Source organism: Mobula hypostoma, chromosome 25 (assembly GCF_963921235.1).
Source record: "Mobula hypostoma chromosome 25, sMobHyp1.1, whole genome shotgun sequence".
Classification (NCBI taxonomy): Eukaryota; Metazoa; Chordata; class Chondrichthyes; order Myliobatiformes; family Myliobatidae; genus Mobula; species Mobula hypostoma.
In genome coordinates this window covers 19983820-20003345 of record NC_086121.1, presented here as the reverse complement: position 1 = coordinate 20003345, position 19526 = coordinate 19983820, and the positions used below count along the sequence as shown (strand labels likewise).

General features: G+C 40.6%; 1 protein-coding gene across 2 annotated transcripts in view; it reads right to left on the bottom strand.

Annotated features, from left to right (window-relative positions):
• Positions 1-19081, bottom strand: part of nol9 (nucleolar protein 9) — a 35822-nt gene extending 16741 nt beyond the window's left edge. The window contains exons 1-5 of one of the 2 annotated variants that reach the window (XM_063033409.1): positions 18969-19081; positions 17055-17671; positions 12702-12921; positions 9905-10035; positions 1993-2137 (exon numbers count right to left, since the gene is read on the bottom strand). In XM_063033409.1, the coding sequence (XP_062889479.1) occupies positions 1993-2137; positions 9905-10035; positions 12702-12921; positions 17055-17642 (1084 nt within the window). In that variant the 5' untranslated portion in view covers positions 17643-17671; positions 18969-19081. Of the gene's footprint in view, positions 1-1992; positions 2138-9904; positions 10036-12701; positions 12922-17054; positions 17672-17811; positions 18927-18968 lie in introns of those variants that run through there. The other variant, XM_063033410.1, reaches the window with a different exon arrangement.
• Between the last annotated feature and the right edge of the window lie 445 nt (positions 19082-19526).

Sequence of the window (19526 nt, the reverse complement as noted above, 5' to 3'; positions counted from 1 at the left end):
GTGAAATATGTCATTTACATTAACAAGCAACATACCTGAGGGCTTGCAGTACCGCCTCTCAATTCTCTTAAACTCCCCCCATGGTAACAAGATACATAACAATTATCTTCACTGTCAAATTAAGCAATGAATGATTTTTTTTGCAACTTGAGAGCAGTGAGATGTTTTCATAGGGAACATCTCATGCTGTCTTGGCGCCAGCTGGACGGTTGCAAGAACACCTGACATTGGATGATGTGTTTTGAAATCCTCAGAGACCTGGTTTACAGATTAGTATTTGGATAGTAATCAGTTACAGTTACAATAGGATTTTTAAAATGTTATTTTTTCAATTGGCTTTTTAAAATATTAATAATTTTTTGAACAGGTTTTCAAAAATTGGGGGGGAAAGGAATGGGGCTTGCTTTGCTGTTGTTTTGTTGCTTGTTCTGTTCTGTGGTGTTCGGGCATGCCATGTTGGTGCCCAAGTGTGGGGCAACACACCCCATAGTGTAGTGGTTGTTAATGCAAATGATACATTTTACTGTTTTGATGCAAATGTGATAAATAAACTTGAATCTTGAAAAATGTTTACTTTATTTCAATCTCTGTTAGACCTTTATTAATAGTAAAACAATGAACACACAACAGGATTCATGCTTCTTCCTCAGAAAAAGTCCACAATTATTGTTACTATGTCATTAATCAATGATAATCTCTGCTCAAAATTACAATAGCATGCAAGAGAACTTTTAAAAAAAAATCACCAATTTGGGCACATGCTCTCTAAAAGGTTTGCCACTCCATCCGAGTTTCAGAAGAGGGAACATTCTCACTAAATCCACCTTATTTAATCTCTCAGGTTTGTGCATGCTTCAGTCAAGTCCCTACTCACTGTATTAAACTCCAGCAGATACTAGCCGAGACTGAAAAATGCTTCCTGTTCCAGGAATCAGTATTCCAATACTTTAATATAAGGGGACCCGCAACTATAACATTGTAGTACTGATGTGGTTTCAACAATGCTCCATAAGAGAAGCACAACCATCCTTCTGTATTTAAGTTCCTTTGAAATAAATTAAACCTTTACTAATTACTCGTTGTACTTGCATTTCAGTACTCTATGATTCAAGGGTACCGATATACTTTTAAACTATTCTTGTTAAAGTTGACAATTTCATATTTTTCTCACCATAAAATTTGTTAGATCTTTGCCCACTCATTTAACCTACATACATCGCTTTGTAATCTCTTAATGTTCTCCTCACCATATACTTCCCTATTCATCTTTGTCATCAGCAAATTTAGCAATCATCTCTTTGATCACTGAGCCTAAATCATTTATATAACTTGTAAAACTTGAGACCCTAGCACCAATCTCTTTGGTGAATTACTTGTTACTTTGCTGACCAGAAAAAAAAAATCCATTTATGCCTATTTTACCTCCTGCAACAATAATCTTTTCCAGCACATTGTCATGTTCCCATTTACCTAATGATCGGATGGGCATGATTTCACTTTGCAAGACCATCTAGAGAAAAAAAAAATTCTCAGTAATGCGCATTTGAAACTGTATGCTCGTCACAGTAGGCTGCAAATTAAGTATTGTGAATATCTCTGATCACACTATAGGAAGGATGTGGCTTCGCTAGAGGGGGCGCAGAAAGGGTACAGAAGTATGTTATCGAGACTGGAGGGCTCTAGTCATCAGGAAAAATTGAATACATTCGGTCTGTTTTCCCTGAAGTGAAGGAGGCAGAAAGATAACATGTTAGAAGTATATAAAATTATATGTGGCATAGAAAGGGCAGATAAACATTGTCTGTTCACAGTGGTAGAGAATATAAAAAAATCCAGGGCATAGGGTAAAGGTAAGGAGATTTAAAGACAATCCAAAGGGTTAAATTTTTACACAAAGAGCAGTCTGTATCTGGAATGAACTGCCACAAGAGACAGTGGGGGCAGGAATAGTAATAACATTTTCTCCATCTATATCAAGTCTGAGATGCTCACCCAGACACGTCTTTACAAGTTCCTGGATAGTGGTCATCCAACTTTCTGACGTAGTCACCCCCTGATCATCAGGGAGAACAGCCACACCAATAGAGGACAAAGCTGCGCATTCATGAAATGCAAGTTTCCCAGAAATCATCCTTTTCTGAAAGGTGAAAAAAAAATTAAACTTCATTGCATAATTTTATTAGATCAAAAGGCACAAGAGCTGAATTAAGGCCATTCATCCCATCGAATCTGCTCCATCATTCAAGCATGGCTGATTTCTTATTCCCTCTCAACCCCATTCTCCCACCTTTGCCCTGTAACCTTTGACACCCTTACTAATCAAGTACCTCTCAGCCTCCACTTTATATACACACCCAATGGCTTACCATCTATGTCAATGAATCCCACAGATTCACTACTCTCCACCAAAAGAAGTTCCTCCTCACCTCCGTTCTCAGTGATATTCTTCTACTCTGAGGCTGTGCCCTCTGGTCCTAGACTTTCCCACTACAGGAACTCTCCACGTCCAGGCTTTTCAATACTTTTGTAGGTTTCAATGATATCCCCTCTCTCCTTCTAAAATCCAGTGAGTACAGTCCATGAACCATCAAACATTCGTCAGATATTAATCCTTTCATCCCAAGGACCTCTCTTTTATTTTTTTTTAAATTTTATTTTTATTTGGATAAGCAATTCACAATTATCTTGTACTTTTTTCACACATATAACCTTTTTCATTTTTTTTATATGTATAAAACTACAATTATTTATACATTCTTAAGTACACATTGAGATGATATAAAAGGAAAATAAACATTTAAATAGATAATTATGTACTGTGGTAAATCTAACCTATTACGTTAAGTAATGAAATTAGTTGTTAAGAAAAATGGTAATAATAGTTTCCATACAACCCTTCTGGACCATTTCCACTGGTCCAAAATGTTGCATACAAGCCTATATACCAACCATTGTAGGTGTTTATATCCCAATTTGTTCGTGCTTGTTCCTGCCCGCAGACATAATTATCCAATCCCTATGTACTTATTTACTTAATTTTTTCATTTTTTTTTATCCCTTTCCCAAATCTTTCCCTTTACTTGTGTTAATTCTCTATTTTCCAAAAAAAAACAACAAACATTTAGACTAGGGGTGCTTACGTTAGCAATATTACTGTGTTGATGAGAAGAGCAATATAAATCATTAGGAGAGTCATCTAAAGTCTGCTCGCATTGGGGTTATATATTCAATCCATTTATTCCAGATTTGATAAAATATTTCTTTTTGAGTTCTCAGGGAGTAAGTCAACTTTTCCATTTTAAATATTTCCAAGATAATTTCGTACCAATCTTCTAATGTAGGTGGTATTGGATTTAGCCATTTTCTAGTGATTGATTTCTTACTTGCCGCTAAGAGGGCCTGCAGCAACTTTATATCTTCCTTCTGTTCAAGGAACAATACATGCCCCAAATAGAGCGTCTCAAAGTTCAGAGGTATCTGGGACCTAAGTACCTTAACTAATGTTCTATGAATACCTTCCCAAAATAGACTTAATTTAGGGCAATCCCAGAAAATATGAAAATGATTTGCCTCCTTGGAGCCGCACCTTCTCCAACACATCACATTTGTATCTTTATATTTTTCCTGATATGGGGTCTTGAAGTATCTTATAATGTTTTTCCAACAATGTTCTCTCCAAGTCAAAGAATTAGTCGAGGACCATTGAAAGCTGCAGATTTTCCCCCAAGCCTCCTCTGAAAGTACCAACCCCGCTTCCTTCTCCCACTTCTCTTTAATATACAGTGTATTTACATTTTTAGCATGGGAGAGTGCATTATATAGGCGAGAAACTGATTTACTAGGTATTGAACTGCAAGCCGAATTCAGAATCTTGAAAAATTCTAATTCTACTGTTCATAGGTCTATATATCTACAACTCTGGTTAACATAGTTTCGTATTTGAAGGTACCTAAAAAAGTCATTATGTTCTAGGCCATGTTTGTCCTGCAGGATTTGGAAACTTTGTAATACTCTTTTATCTATAAATGAGAGGTAGGTTGTAAGACCTTTCTTTATCCATAGCTCAAATCTTTTATCTCCTCTGTTGGGAAGGAATTCGGTATCATATGCACACCATCTAAAGAGTTTTAGCATGTTATTAATTCCACATGAATTAACCACCTTCTGCCATACTTTTAATGTAAGATTTATCCAAGCATTATTAAATTTTTCCAACTGGGCCATCAATCCTTTGTCAGCTATTGAGGCCTGAAGAGGAAAACTGTCAACTAATCCAAATTCTATTTCCTTCCATCTAGCCTTATATTCCCTATTACACCAATATAACAGAGGGGTTATCTGTGAGGCATAAAAATAATTTCTCAGGTAAGGAAGAACCATACCTCCTCTTTCCTTCCCTAACTGTAAGGTGTTATATCGAATTCTAGGTTTCCTTCCTTGCCAAATGAAGCGGGAAATCCATTTGTCCCATTCCCTGAATTGATTATCATCCACCTCCACTGGTAAAGTACGGAAAAGATATAATAACCAAGGAAGAATATTCATTTTTATAGTATTTATCCTTGAATTTAAACTTAAAAAGGGGATAAGATTCCATCTATGCATATCTGCTTTTATCTCTGAGATTAATGGCCCATAATTTACCTGTGACAGTGTTGAAAGATCCTTCGGCAGGGTTATTCCTAAATATTTTAATGATTTAGCTTCCCACTTAAGATCGTATGTATCCTGCAATTTTTTGGATGGTGTATAATTTAGGGACATAACCTGCGTTTTCTTTACATTTATTTTATAACCTGATATTTTCCCAAAGTCATCCAACAGTGTAAACAATCCTATAAATGATTTTTCTGGTTCACTCAGATAGACCAAAACATCATCTGCGAATAACGCCACTTTCTGTTCAATCCCTGCCACCTTGATACCTTTTACGATTTCGCTCTGTCTTATTAGTTGGGCAAGTGGTTCAATATATAGCGCAAAAAGGAGAGGAGAAATTGGGCATCCCTGTCTAGTGCCTCTCTCTAAAATGAAGGAGTCAGAGAGGTCCCCATTTATCTTAATTCGGGCTGTAGGGCTGTCATATAGAGTCTGAATTACTTTAATAAACCTTTCTTGAAAGCCGAATCTTCCTAACACTCTGTATAGGAATGCCCAACTAACCGAATCAAAAGCTTTCTCAGCGTCCAATCCTACTACTATTGTCTCTGTCTCGTTCTTATTAACCTGTTCTAATATGTGCAGAGTTCTCCTTATGTTGTCCTGTGTTTGTCTTTGTTGAATAAATCCAGTCTGGTCTAAATGGATTAGGCCAGGTAAAAGCTTTTCCAATCTGCGCGCTAATATAGATGTAAATAGTTTGTAATCTAAATTAAGAACACTAATTGGCCGATAATTGCCACATTCTAGTTTATCTTTACCCTCTTTAGGAATAACTGAAATAATCGCTTCTCTCCAGGAAGGTGGAGTTTCTCCTCTCTGCAAGATCCAATTAAAGGTGTTAAGTAGTAATGGGGCTAACTGTGTCTTCAGGGACTTGTACCACTCTGAGGTAAACCCAACAGAACCCGGGGACTTTCCAGCCTTTAACCTAGAGATGGCCACGTTCAGTTCTTTGACAGTTACTGGTTCTAATAAACTTTCATTTTGTAAATCTGTAAGTTTAGGTAGATCTAAAAAATTCAATACACTGTCTATATAGGGCTCATTGGGGGCCCGGGGTTGGGAGTACAGCTCTCGATAATATGTTTCAAAACTCTCTTGAATTTTCCCTATTGTACTCTCCACAAGCTTTGTCTTTGGATTCTTTATTTTATGAATTGTATTGTCTGCTTGTTGTTTTCGTAATTTATATGCTAATAATCTAGCTGATTTACCTCCTACTTCATAATTCTTTTGTCTCAGGTAAAGAAAATTTCTTTGAGTTTCCAACGTATAAATATCATCAATTTCACTTTGCAATTTCCTAATTTCCTGTTTTCGATTTGAATTACTTTTGTTGCTATCTACAACTTGAAGTTGTTTTAATTTTCCTTGAAGGTCTGCTAATTTTTGTGCATTGATTTTCTTCATGTGAGTAGTAATGGAAATAATTTTCCCTCTCAGTACAGCTTTCAATGTATCCCATAAAATCACTGGTGATGTTTCTCCCGTGTCATTAAGGTCTAGATATTCTTTGATTTCTCCCCTTAATCTCTCCATTACTTTTGGGTTATTAAGTATATGTGAGTTTAGCCTCCATAGTGTTTTCCTCATTTTCCTTTCCAGGATTAGAGACATAGAGACTGGGCTATGATCCGACAGATCAATTGTTGCAATATTACAGTTTTTTATCCTGAGTCTATCTGTATTAAAGATAAAGAAATAGTCTATCCTTGAATAGGCTGAATGAGGGAAAGAGTAATATGTATAATCTTTACTAGTAGGGTGTAATTCCCTCCAGACATCTATAATTCCCAACTCCTCCATCAATGAATTCACTTTCCGAGTCAGAGGTTTATTCTGAGTAACTATTCTTGAAGAATCTAATATAGGATTTAATCTAATATTAAAATCCCCTCCACAAATTACTACCCCTCGAGAACTGACCATTAGGTCAAAAATGTGTCTATAAAATGACCATTCACTACCTGGAGGAGCATAAACATTCAGCAATGTTATTTCTGTACCTTCTATTCTTCCTGTGATTTTTACAAACCGTCCTTCTTTGTCTCTAGTCTCTGAAATATGTTCATAATTAAGAGTACTTGCTATTAAAGTAGCTACCCCTCTTTTGTGACTCAATTTATATGATGAATAAAATACATGCTTAAAGCCCATTCTTTTTAATTTTCCATGTTCAGATTGGCTCATATGTGTTTCCTGGAGGAAAGCTATTTGTGCCCTCTCTTTTTTCAATTTAGACATAATCTTATTTCTTTTAATTGGATTCAAAACCCCATTAACATTATAGGAAATTATTTTTACCAATTCAGTTTGCATTTTTCTCTAGTAGAAAAAAAGCACTCTCCTTTTCTAACCAAACAGTAAGCAATCCCTTCTCAACAGTAAACCAAGACATATAACCACACCCTAGACATTTCTGAACGTATAACATTTGAAAATTTTTCCCGACTTCCCACAGTGAGGCCTGAGCACCGACCCGCCTCAGTTCAGAGGGATAACCTCTATCTTCACCCTGTGTTAGAGGGCCCTCAGCAGTTTGAATAATCATAGAGAATTTTCTCCTATTTATGTCTCGACCATATTGCTATCATTCAAGTTATTCCGCCTAGTTTATTTTCAGTTACCAGTTTTCATTTTACTTTTAAGTCCGATTTACTCTTTTCAGTCATTTCTCTTAATTAATCTGTATTCTCTGTACATTCGCGAGGACCTCTCTTTTAAAGCTATCCTGGACCCTCCCCAAAACCTTCCTTAGATACAAAGCCCAAATCTGCTCACAATACTCTAAATGTGGCCTGGCTGGTGCCTTATAAAGCTCAATATTATATTCTTGTTTTTATACTCTGGTCCTCTTGAAACAAATGCTAACATTACATTTGCCTTCCTTACCACCGACTCAACATGCAATACAACTTTCAGAGAATCCTGAAATTGTACTTTTGGACCTCCAATTTATGCCTGTAATCCTCTACCGAACTGCATGGCATACACCGTATTCCAACAGCCACTTTGCCCATTCTGTCCAAGTATGTCTGCAGACTCACTGCTTCCTCATCACTCCTCGTCCCTCCACTTGCTTTTGTATCGTCTGCAACTTTAGTCACAAGGCCATCAATTCCGTCATCTAGGTCATTAATGTATGACAGAAAAGTAGTAGATCAAACACCGACCCCTGGGGAACACCACTAGCCACGCAGCAGCCAACCAGAAAAGGCCCCCTTTCTTCCCACTGTTTGCCATGCACCAGCCAGCCAATTTTCTTTCAATGCCAGTGCCCTACCTATAATACCATAGGCTTCTATCTTGTTTAGCAGGCTCAAGTGAGACACCTTGTCAAAGGCCTTCTGAAACTCCATGTAAACAATATCCACTAACTCTCTGTTATCTAATCTGCATGCTACTTCCTCAAAGAATTCCAACAAATTTGTCAGACAAGGAAACCATGCTCTCTTGGAGCTATCTTATTATGTGCTTCCAAGTACCCTGAAACCTCATCCTCAATATAGGTTTTAATAGGTACATTTAATGTTAGAGAAATGTATACAATATTCATCCCGAAATTCTTTTTTTCATATTATCTGCGAAAACAGAAATGCCCAAAAGAATGAATGACAGTTAAATGTTAGAACCCCAAAGCCCTCCCCCAGCTCCCCCCACCACCCCCACTGGTTAAAAAAGCATCAGCGCCCTCCACTGAGCATCGTGCAGCAAGCATCAATAAAGACACAGACCTGAAGTACCCCAAAGACTACTCGTTCTCCTGGTAATTCGACATACACAGGCTCTCTCTTTCTCTCTCTCCCTCTCTCTCTCTCTAATAAGGGAAAAAGAGATGTCCCCATTTCGCAGCGAGAGGGAAGACATAGCTAACAACTCGCTAATTTACGATGTTAAAAGTCTGTTGTGTCACTTTTTCTGAGCTCTGCGCCCAGAGTCAGCCCCAGAAAGGCTCTGCTCTCTGAACACACAACCCACGGCAGCTAATCTGCTGCTCCCGACGTTCCGCGTTCTCCAGTGACACTTCACTTCGGCCTAGAATCAGCACGTCACCAGAATCATGAAAGTCCGGCACCCTGAAGGTGCGCTTGTCTTCCAGGCCATGTCCTTGGGATATCAAAAAGCGGCTGATCGTGAGGCCCTCAGAGCGGGTCCCATTCCCGCAAAGAACTGAAGTCAGAGTGTAACTCCCAGTCTTCAAGAGTCTTAATAACGTACTCTTAAAATCTTATGAATCATTGAAGTCAGGTTAACCCAAGTATGATTTTCTGTCTTTTGTCTTCCTCCCTTCTCAAACAGTAGAGTGACATTGGTCATTTCCCAGACCCCAAGAACCACCCCTGACTCTCGTGATTCTTGAAAGATTACTGCTAGTACCTCCACAATCTCTTCAGCTACCTCTTTCAGAACCCTGGGGTGTAGTCCATCTGGCCCAGGTGAGTTGTCCACCTTCTCCTTAATAATATCAACTCCACTCACTTCCACCAATTTCTGGTTAGGAAATGATAAAACTGTACAGAAACAAGGCTGCATCAGAACGAATGATTTGACCATCAGAAAGATGCCAATCATCGAACATCAGATGACAACTAGCACCAAGTAAGTGAACAGGTGGCTCACTGCATTTTCAATGACTCTCAGTGCAGTACCCCTGATTTCTCACAGAACCTAAGCATTGATGAGATTCAAAACACAACAGCTGTTCTTCACGTCAGCAGGGTTTTAAACTGCTTAATTAAATTTAACAGACGTTAGAAGGAATATCTACCTAATCCAGGTCCCCATCATAAAGTAATCATATTCATCTGCACTACTGATGCGCTTTTTTAATATCACTAATATGTAATATTATACTTTGTATTTTATGTCAGTGACCACACTTCAAATTGGCAATAAACCACTTCAGTACGTTCTGAAGTGCAAGTTATTTCTTCCCCTTTTCCCCCCACAATACTTATTTTAGTATTCCCACTAATTATAAATGTATCTACATCTTCTATTATATCCCATCTTACTGATCTTACTTCCTTCAGATTTATAACTTTTGAAGCCCACGAGAAGCAAGAAATTCAATTATGGTACAAACCTATTCATAACACAACCTCAGTATCATATGCAACACTATATTTATTCACCGAGGAAGTTGCACTCAATAATACTAACGTCCTAGACACTACAAGTGCATGGAGTAAGCCCAGAAAGCGTGCGTTGCATGTGATTATAAATTGTATGAACAACTTACCGAATGCGATGTAAATATTTCTTTGTACTCTGGGAAGCTGGACAAAAAGAGTGTTTCTGGGGTGTCAAGACGCTCTAACAGCAGGACTGAGCAAGAAGAAGTCACTTCCTTCATCAAAATGTGTCTTGAAGCTGCAACAAGAGCCGAGATTAAGACCACAAAAGCAAAGAACTGTGGATGCAATCCAAAACTAAAACGGAGACCGTTGGAAATACTCATCAAGTCTAGCAGCATTTACAGAGAAAAAAGTTTCAAGTTGATCCAAGTCAATTACTAAGATTTTATTAAACCTGAATTTAGCAGGTAATTAGGGAAGCAATTTTGACTTGGAAAACTCTCAGTTCATCTCAACAAACACTTCAAGGGCAGGTAACAACAGGACAGATACAGATTAAAGGTCTTGTCAACATACACTCAGTGGTACTTTATTAGGTACCCTCTGATAGAAAAGTAGAATGCAATGTCCATATTATTTTGTGAAGTTAAAAGTCATTTGGAAGACTTGATGTGTTGTGTGTTCAGAGATGGCCTTCTGCACACCACTGCTGTAACACGTGGTTATCTGAGTTACTGTCGCCTTCCTGTCAGCTTGCACCAGTTGACAATCCTCCTCTGACCTCTCTCATTAACAAGGCTTTTTTACCCACAGAACTGCCACTCACTGGATGTTCTTTATTTTTCACACCATTGTCTGTAAACTCTTAGAGACTGTTTTGAGTGAAAATCCCAGGAGATCAGCATTTTCTGAAATACTCAAACCACCCTGTCTGCCGCCAACAATCATTCTGCAGTCAAAGTTACTTAGATCACGATCTCCCCCAATCTGATGTTTGGTCTGAATAGCAACTGAACCTCTTGACCGTATCTGCATGCTTTTATATACTGAGTTGCAGCCACATGATTGGCTGATATTTGCATTTGTACCCAATAAAGTGGCCAGAGTGTAAATCCAAATAACCTTTAACTTCACAAAATAACCCAGACCTTCTTGCATTCTATTTTTATACCAACTTCGTAGTCTTAGAAATGTTGACAGCTATTTGTGGCAATATAAAGATGCAGATTTGTAGAATAGAAAATGCCATTATTGTTCTGCTTACATACAATTGCAAGAAAAAGTTTGTGAACTTGTTGCGATGACCTGATTTTCTGCATTAATTACTCATAAAATGTGGTCTGATCTTCATCTGTCGCAATAATAGACAAACACAATCTGCCTAAACTAACAACACACAAAGCAATTGTACTTCTTCTCATCAATGCTGAGTACACCAGTTAAACAATCAAAGTCTAGGTTCAAAAAAGTATGTCAATCTCTGGGGTACTGCCTTCTACAAAAGCTATTTATAGTCAGGTGTTCCAATCAATGAGATGAGATTGGAAGCGTGGGTTGTAGCGATGTCCTACCCTATTAAAGGGACACACCAAGTCAGGTTACCGACAGAGGTTGCTTTTCTCAAGAAAGATCTGTTTATGTGCACCATCCCTCAATCAAAACAACTTTCAGAGGACCTTAGAAGAAAAATTGTAGAGATGCATGAAGCTGGAGAAAACAACACAGTATTTCTAAAGACCTGAGTGTTCATCAGTCCACATTAAGAGAAATTGTGTATAAATAGAGGAAATTCAGTATTGTTGCTCATCTCCCTAGGAGTGAGCATCCTGCAGAGATCATACTAAGAGCATAAAGTGTGATGCTGAAGGAGGTGAAAAGGAACCCAAGGGTAACAGCAAACGACCTGCAGAAATCTCAAGAACTTGCTAAAGTCACTGTTCATTTGTCCACTATTAGAAAACCACTGAACTCACAGTGACTTAGAAAAAGATCAGACCATATTTTATGAGTAATTAATGCAGAAAACCAGGTAACTGTAAAGGGCTCACAAACCTTTTCTTGCAATTGTATGCCCTTAAATTACAAAATACTCCAAGCATCTTTACAAAGGGATTATTAAATACAGAAGTTGCCAGCTAGTTAAACACGGAGAAATTGAGACAGATTGCTGAAAATGAGCAAAGTTATGGCCTTTAAGGAGCTTTTTAAATAAGAGAGGCATAAGAAGGGAAATACAGAACCAAGGATTTTGGCAGCTGAAGGCATGACCTTCCACAGCGCAGCATTCAAATTCAGCTAAAATGAAGAAGAATAGATACATCAAAGGGTTGTTTTATTAGGAAATATATAGATGAATAAATTGAAAACTCAGATATAAATTCTGAAGTCAATGTGTTGTTTAGCCAGAGCTAGTCTACGTCCGAGTTTGGGTGAATGGAAGTTGATCCAGGTTAGGATGTAGTAAAATCTTTGGTCTCCTCAAATTAGGGCGAGCAGACATAGAAAGGATATCCATGGGTGTGCTGGAATACACCCACTTCAGCTGTACTGCAGGTAAGACTGTCATTAACAAGTAGCGAAAAGAAATTCTAACACATCTTAATTTTAAAGCACAACGCTTTGCAGTATCTGCGACCCTGGTTTAATTCCCGGTGCTGCCTGTAAAGCGTTTGCACGTTCTCCCCGTAAATGCATGGGTTTCCTCTCACAGTCCAAAGACATACTGTTCGGTAGGTTAATTGGTCATTGTAAATTGTCCTGTGATTAGGCTAGGATTAAATTGGGAGATTGCTGGGCCGTGTGGTTCGAAGGGCCTATTCCACACTGCATGTCAATAAGTAAATGACCACACTGTTACACAGGTCAACAATCCCTTGCCACCCCAAATGGTATAACAGGCATGTGAAGCATCTGATTTAACAACTGGAGGTCTATTTCTCTCTGTGAATTCCAGATCCTCACCTGATGGTACATGTTGTCGTAGAACTGCTTTTACTTCCATTTTCATATCACGCTTCGTCCGGCCTGGTTTGCAATGAGGCAGAGCCTCAATGGTCAGGGCAACATGTGTTGGTAAGGAGTACAGATGGTATGGGGGCTGCTCCTGTCCAACTGTAAATCCGAATACCTGGACGTTCCCATAAAGGCATTTCATTTGACACCTTCCTCGAAAGGTCAATCGCTACAGAACAAAAACAGTAGTGACAGGAAAACTGAAAACTATGGTAAAAGAACATCTTTCATTCTAAACAATGATTGGATGATATAATGTCTCACAAAAGTCACTCTCTGGGCTCACAAAAGAAAATATGATGTTGGAAAAGGCCAAAGGAAGGATCAAGTGCTTCGGGGGTGGGGGGAAGGTAGGGGGAAATCTGAATCACAGAAGTTTTGAGTTGTTGTCAGGAGATAGGGACTTGTGTCCCAGGATGGTCACAAATGTCAAGATTGCAGAGGATTTCATAGGTGCATTATACAACATTACCTTACCAGCTCACCCTATTTGTTGATGTGAAAAATTGGAGGCTCACCTGTTTTCACTGAATTCATAAGAATACCCCTCCCTCCAAGGTCCAACAGTACAGTAGATTTTCAATAGACCAAACTAAAATGAAGACAAAAAAGCATTCAAGGCAAGTCGGGGAAACGATAATAGAGAAGCGCAAATCTGGGGCAAGGTTCAAGAGCATCTCAAAGGCATTGAACATATCTTGGAGCTCAGTGCAGTCCATCGTGAAACAAGTACAAAACCAGAGCCACACTGCAAGGTCAGGTCACCCCACTCCTCTGAGTTTAAAATGCTGGAGAAGAATGGCACTTGTAAGAAAGGCTACTGTGACACCAACAGTCCCTCTGAGTGACCTGCTGAAATCAGTGGCTGCAACTGGAGATGAAGTTCATGGCCCTATAAACTCTAAGGCCTTGTACAAAAAGGCTACTTATGGAAGCTGGCAATGAAGCAGCCCTGGCTTAAAAATAGCATTTCCTCGCCTATAAAGACTGCAAAGTATCAGTTAGGAGATACTATAAAGATGTGGAAGTAGGTCTTGTGGTTGGACGAGACTAAAGTGGAACTTTTTGGCCTCAACACTAAGCCTTAATCTAATACTATGCATCAACTGGGTAACGCCACCCCTAATGTAAAGTATGGTGGAGGTAGCATCATGGTATGGGGATGCTTTTCAGCAGCAGGGACCGGAAATCCAGTCAGGATTGATGGGAAGATGAATGCGGCTAAATACAGAGAGATCCTGGATAAAACCTACTAGCTTCTGCCAGAAAGCTGAACTGGTGAGTTCATGACAATGACCCAAAGCACGCTGTCAGAGCAACCATGAAGTGATTTCAAGTTCAAGTTCAAAATACATTTATTATCGAAATATGTATGTATACTTTATACAACCTTTGAGAGTCATCTTCTTACAGTCAGCCACAAAACAAAAAAACCCAATAGAACTCATTAAAAAAGACCATCAAACACCCAAAGTACGGGAAAAAAACCAAAAAAGATGTGCAAACAATAAAAGTAAGCAAATAGCATTCAGAAACAAGAGAAAGGCTGCAGATGCTGGAAATCTAAGCAACACACACAAAGTGCTGGAGGAACACAGCAGGCCATGCAGCATCTATGGAAAAAAGTACAGTCCACATTTTGGGCCGAGACCCTTCGGTAGGACTGGAGAGAAAAAGCTGAGCAGTAGATTTAAAAGGTGGGGGAGGGGAGAGAGAAACACAAGGTGATGGGTGAAACTGGGAGGGGGAGGGATGAAGTAAAGAGGTGGGAAGTTGATTGGTGAAAGAGAAACAGGGCTGGTGAAGAGGGAGTCTGATAGGAGAGGACAGAGGGCCATGGAAGAAAGAAAAGGGGGAAGTAGCACCAGAGAGAGACAATGGGCAGGCAAGGAGATAAGGTGAGAGAAAGAAAAGGGGGATGGGGAACGGTGAAGGGGGTGTGCATTACCAGAAGTTTGAGAAATTGATGTTCATGTCATTAGGTTGAAGGTACCCAGACAGAATATAAGGTGCTGTTCCTCCAACCTGAGTGTAACCTCATCGCGACAAAAGAAGAGGCCATGAATTGAGATACTGGAATGGCAATGTGACGTGGAAGTAAAACAGGTGGCCAATGGGAGATCCTGTTTCTTCTGGCGGACAGAATGTAGGTGCTCGGCAAAATGGTCTCCCAATCTACGTCAGAGCTGAAGTTCACAAAAGTGAGTCCACACTTTGTTAGCTGCAAGCCACAGCCACAGGTCTGCGCTGAGTCATGTAAAACTCGCAGAGCAGCAAGCTGAACTTGACAATCCCTCGCCTCTGGCCTGTATGCTCTGACTCAATCTGGCCCGGTGCATTTATCGGTCATTCCTTGCTCTTGGCCCTGGGCCCTGCTGCTTCGATTTGCTTGGCTTGTACCCAACTTTTCTAAATTCTGCTCGGCCCTTCAAATGATCAAACCTCAGGTGACAATGCTCCATGTGATGTGCTCAATAGTGGGGAGAACTTTACCTGTGATGGACTGGGCCATATCCACTACTTTTTGTGGGATTTTCCATTCAAGGGCATTGGAGTTTCCATACCAGGCAACGATACAGCCAGTCAATATACCCTCCACCGCTCATCTATAGAAGTTTGTCAAAGTTTTTGATGTCATGCCAAGTTTTTGCAAACTTCTAAGAAAGTAAAGGCACTGCCGTGCTTTGGTCATACTTGCATTTATGTGCTGGGCCCAGAACAGATCCTCTGAAATGATAACACCGAGGAATTTAAAGTTGCTGACCCTCTCCATCTCTGATCCTCCGGTGAGGACTGGCTTATGGTCCTCCAGCTTTCTCCTCCTGAAGTCAACAATCAGTTCCTTGGCTTGCTGACATTGAGTGAGAGGATGCTGTTGCGGCACCACTCAGCCAGCTTTTCAATCTCCTTCCTATATGCTGATTCGTCACCACCTTTGATTCGGCCTACGACACTGGTGTCAACAGCATGGGAGCTGTGCTTAGCCACATGGTCATAAATGTAAAGCCAGTAGAGCGGGAGGGGGCTAAGCACACAGACTTGTGGTGCACCTGTGCTGATGGATGTGAACAAAGGATTGGGGGCTGCATTCCTTTATTCAATTGGATTGAATGCCATTTTGAAGTTTGCAGACGACACAAAGGTTGGTGGTATTGCAGATAGTGTAGAGGATTGTCAAAGATTGCAGAGAGACATTTATAGGATGCAGAAGTGGGCTGAGAAGTGGCAGATGGAGTTCAACCCGGAGAAGTGTGAGGTGGTACACTTTGGAAGGACAAACTCCAAGGCAGAGTACAAAGTAAATGGCAGGATACTTGGTAGTGTGGAGGAGCAGAGGGATCTGGGGGTACATGTCCACAGATCATTGAAAGTTGCCTCACAGGTGGATAGCGTAGTTAAGAAAGCTTATGGGGTGTTAGCTTTCATAAGTCGAGGGATAGAGTTTAAGTGTCGCGATGTAATGATGCAGCTCTGTAAAACTCTGGTTAGGCCACACTTGGAGTACTGTGTCCAGTTCTGGTCGCCTCACTATAGGAAGGATGTGGAAGCATTGGAAAGGTACAGGGGAGATTTATCAGGATGCTGCCTGGATTAGAGAGTATGCATTATGATCAGAGATTAAGGGAGCTAGGGCTTTACTCTTTGGAGAGAAGGAGGATGAGAGGAGACATGATAGAGGTATACAAGATATTAAAAGGAATAGATAGAGTGGATAGCCAGTGCCCCTTCCCCAGGGCACCACTGCTCAATACAAGAGGACATGGCTTTAAGGTAAGGGGTGAGAAGTTCAAGGGGGATATTAGAGGAAGGTTTTTTACTCAGAGAGTGGTTGGTGCGTGGAATGCACTGCCTGAGTCAGTGGTGGAGGCAGATACACTAGTGAAGTTTAAGAGACTACTAGACAGGTATATGGAGGAATTTAAGGTGGGGGCTTATATGGGAGGTGGGGTTTGAGAGTCAGCACAACATTGTGGGCCGAAGGGCCTGTACTGTGCTGTACTATTCTATGTTCTATTCCTCACTGTACTTAGCTAACTGATTAAAATCCCTTCGTAATTTTTGACAACCTTGTTTACTGTTAATGATACCTGTAAAATTACTTGTACATTCTCATCCAAATAACTCATAGAAATGACAAACCACAATCAATGAACCCAACATCTATTCCTGTGCAGACTACTAGTCATAGGCCTCCTGTCTAAAAATCAACCTTTGTTCCCAGTGAGTTTCAACACAGTGTACTTGGAGGTAAGGGAGGGGTTGATGGGAGAGGGAAAGGAGAATTAAACTTTTTCCCCTTACCTGTGATGGTGACATGAGGACGATACTCTGCTCATTCCCAATGTTCACTGCAGTGAAACATAATCTTGCGATGACTTCAGAGGATGCAGTGCCACCATCAACAAAATCTTCATATGGTTCACCACTGAGCACACCATTAACCGTAAACAAGCCTGCATTCACACACTGCTCTGTGCCTTCCTCTGTCTCCTCAGTTCCATTGGTCTGCGCTACTGAAGTCCTGCTTTTGTGAAGTGAACCATTGACCTTTCTGTCTAAGCTCTGAGGTGGCGGTCCACTGTTGTCTTCTTCCTCGCCTTCCTCATGCTGCTGATCAGTATTTGATCTCTGATCTTCATCATCATCATCAAGCTTTTCTTCTGCACTTTCCCATTCAACAGCATTGATTGTGCTGGGTCTGTGGCGAGGTCGCTTCGGCCTACGGCGATAAGGTGCAAGTAAGCAGCACCGGCGTGTAAGCACACTCAGCTGCTTGGCCCCTGAAACATCAGTCAGCACCAACATGGTCTTGCGCTTCCATCTGCGGCGCCGAGTTGCTGTGGGAACAGCCTGGTTCAGACTCATCCGCCCTGGACTACTGACTCTCATTTTCTGTTAGTCTCAGGACGACCCAGCAGCTTAAGAGGAGAAATAATATTAAAATCAGTCCCTTATACAAGTCTATACAACTTTCTAATCCATGCTTACACACTGATAGACAGATCTTACAGAATGATTCCTTGGAAATTAGGAAGACCAAGAAAATGTAATGCCCTACCACGTTTCATAAAATCCTTGTGTTTCACGATAACCCTGTCAGGATAATGGCATTGTGTGAGCACACAGCCCATAAACTGCCTATAATTAAAAGTTCCTTATAATTGTTACTAACTCCATACACCTTGATAATTATTTGTTGCTAACCCCATATGCCTTGATAATTATTTAATGCATGAAACATATCCAGCAACACCGATTGCTCACTATAATGCATGTTGCAATAAATTTCAATTATTTACTGCTCATGTCACAATCATCAGAGCTTATAGTAACCGAAAAATATTCTGAGCAAGCCATGTTGCTTTAAGCATACCTATTCTCACATTACATACAATCACATCACACTGTTAATCCTCACATCATTTTCTTGATCTCAATGTGAATTGATCTAGTTTGTCAGCACCTTCAACATAACTACCATTCCATCATCCCCAAACAAATAACTACCTAGCTGTGTACATTTCTCTGACTTGGGCACGTGATAAGCAACGGATTTTCATTTAACTTTTCATAAAAGTCCCACATAGCAGGGTGGCTAACAAAGTTGTAAAACGCACAGTATCGGATGCCATATACTGACACACACTGAGAATTGATTATTGGGCAGAAAGCAAGAATGGATCATATGAATCTTTCTCAAGTTGACATGCTGTGACTAAACAATACTGTTGGGGCTGGTGTTTTGGACAGAAGCTATTCATAATTTATACAATGATCCAGCTGAGAAGAGAACTAATGTCATTTTTCCATTTGAGCTGGTAATACTAAAAACTGTACGACTGTGAGCAGAGAGGAGGTTGCAAAAAGATATCAAGGAATTACAGACAAGCTGAATACATGGCAGAGACAAAACAACGGGCAAAAACGTTAAACTATCCCTAACGTTGCCCTTCTTCCTCTTCTAAACTGCAGCCCTCGCCAAACCTCACTCTTTTTGTCTATTTACCCCTCCCCACTTTATGACTCCAGTCGATAACGACCCACGTTACTTTCTCTACTCTTTTTACGCCACTGTCGCTAACGAGGCTAACGAATTATCTCCTTTTCATTGCGCCTCCCCGTCTTCATTTCCGTCCACTTATCTCCATTCTCGCTTCCCCGCCTTTAACAAGAAGCTGCATTTTAACAACACGACTGACATGAACCCTCTCTTACTGGCTCTGGCCCCGGCCCCGGCGGTCCCGCTCACGCCGCGCTGGCCTACAAGGCATGGGTGGCCGGTCGGCATCGCTCCCGGAATTGCTTTTGTCTGGCGACCCCCGGTGGTGGGAGGTCATAGCAGACAGCCGGGTACTTCAGCAGCTCGGAGACGCCTTTGCGGAAAGCCGTTCTCCCGATTGTTCCAAAGCCCCGATCTTTGGGTCCTCCTGCACTCATCGGTTTGGCATATTAGCCGGGGTCCAGAGTTTATCTACCCTTCCCGCGAATTTGGATACTTTTGTTTGCCAGAGACGCGACTGGCGTGTGCTGCGTTGCTGCATCTGGACCAGGAAGGTAGGCCTGATACGTGGCTTTTTGCTCAACAACAATGTCGCCCAGGTCAGAACAAGCCGAACCAGAAGAACCGTTTGCCACTGAAAGGGAGATTGATTTGGAGTTAGAATCAGACTCCCCGGTGAGTACAGATGAAGAAAAGGAGGAAGAAGAACAAGAAGAGATTGAAAAGGAAGACTTAAAAGAAGCCTTAGTGCAAATATTGGCTGAAATAAAAGA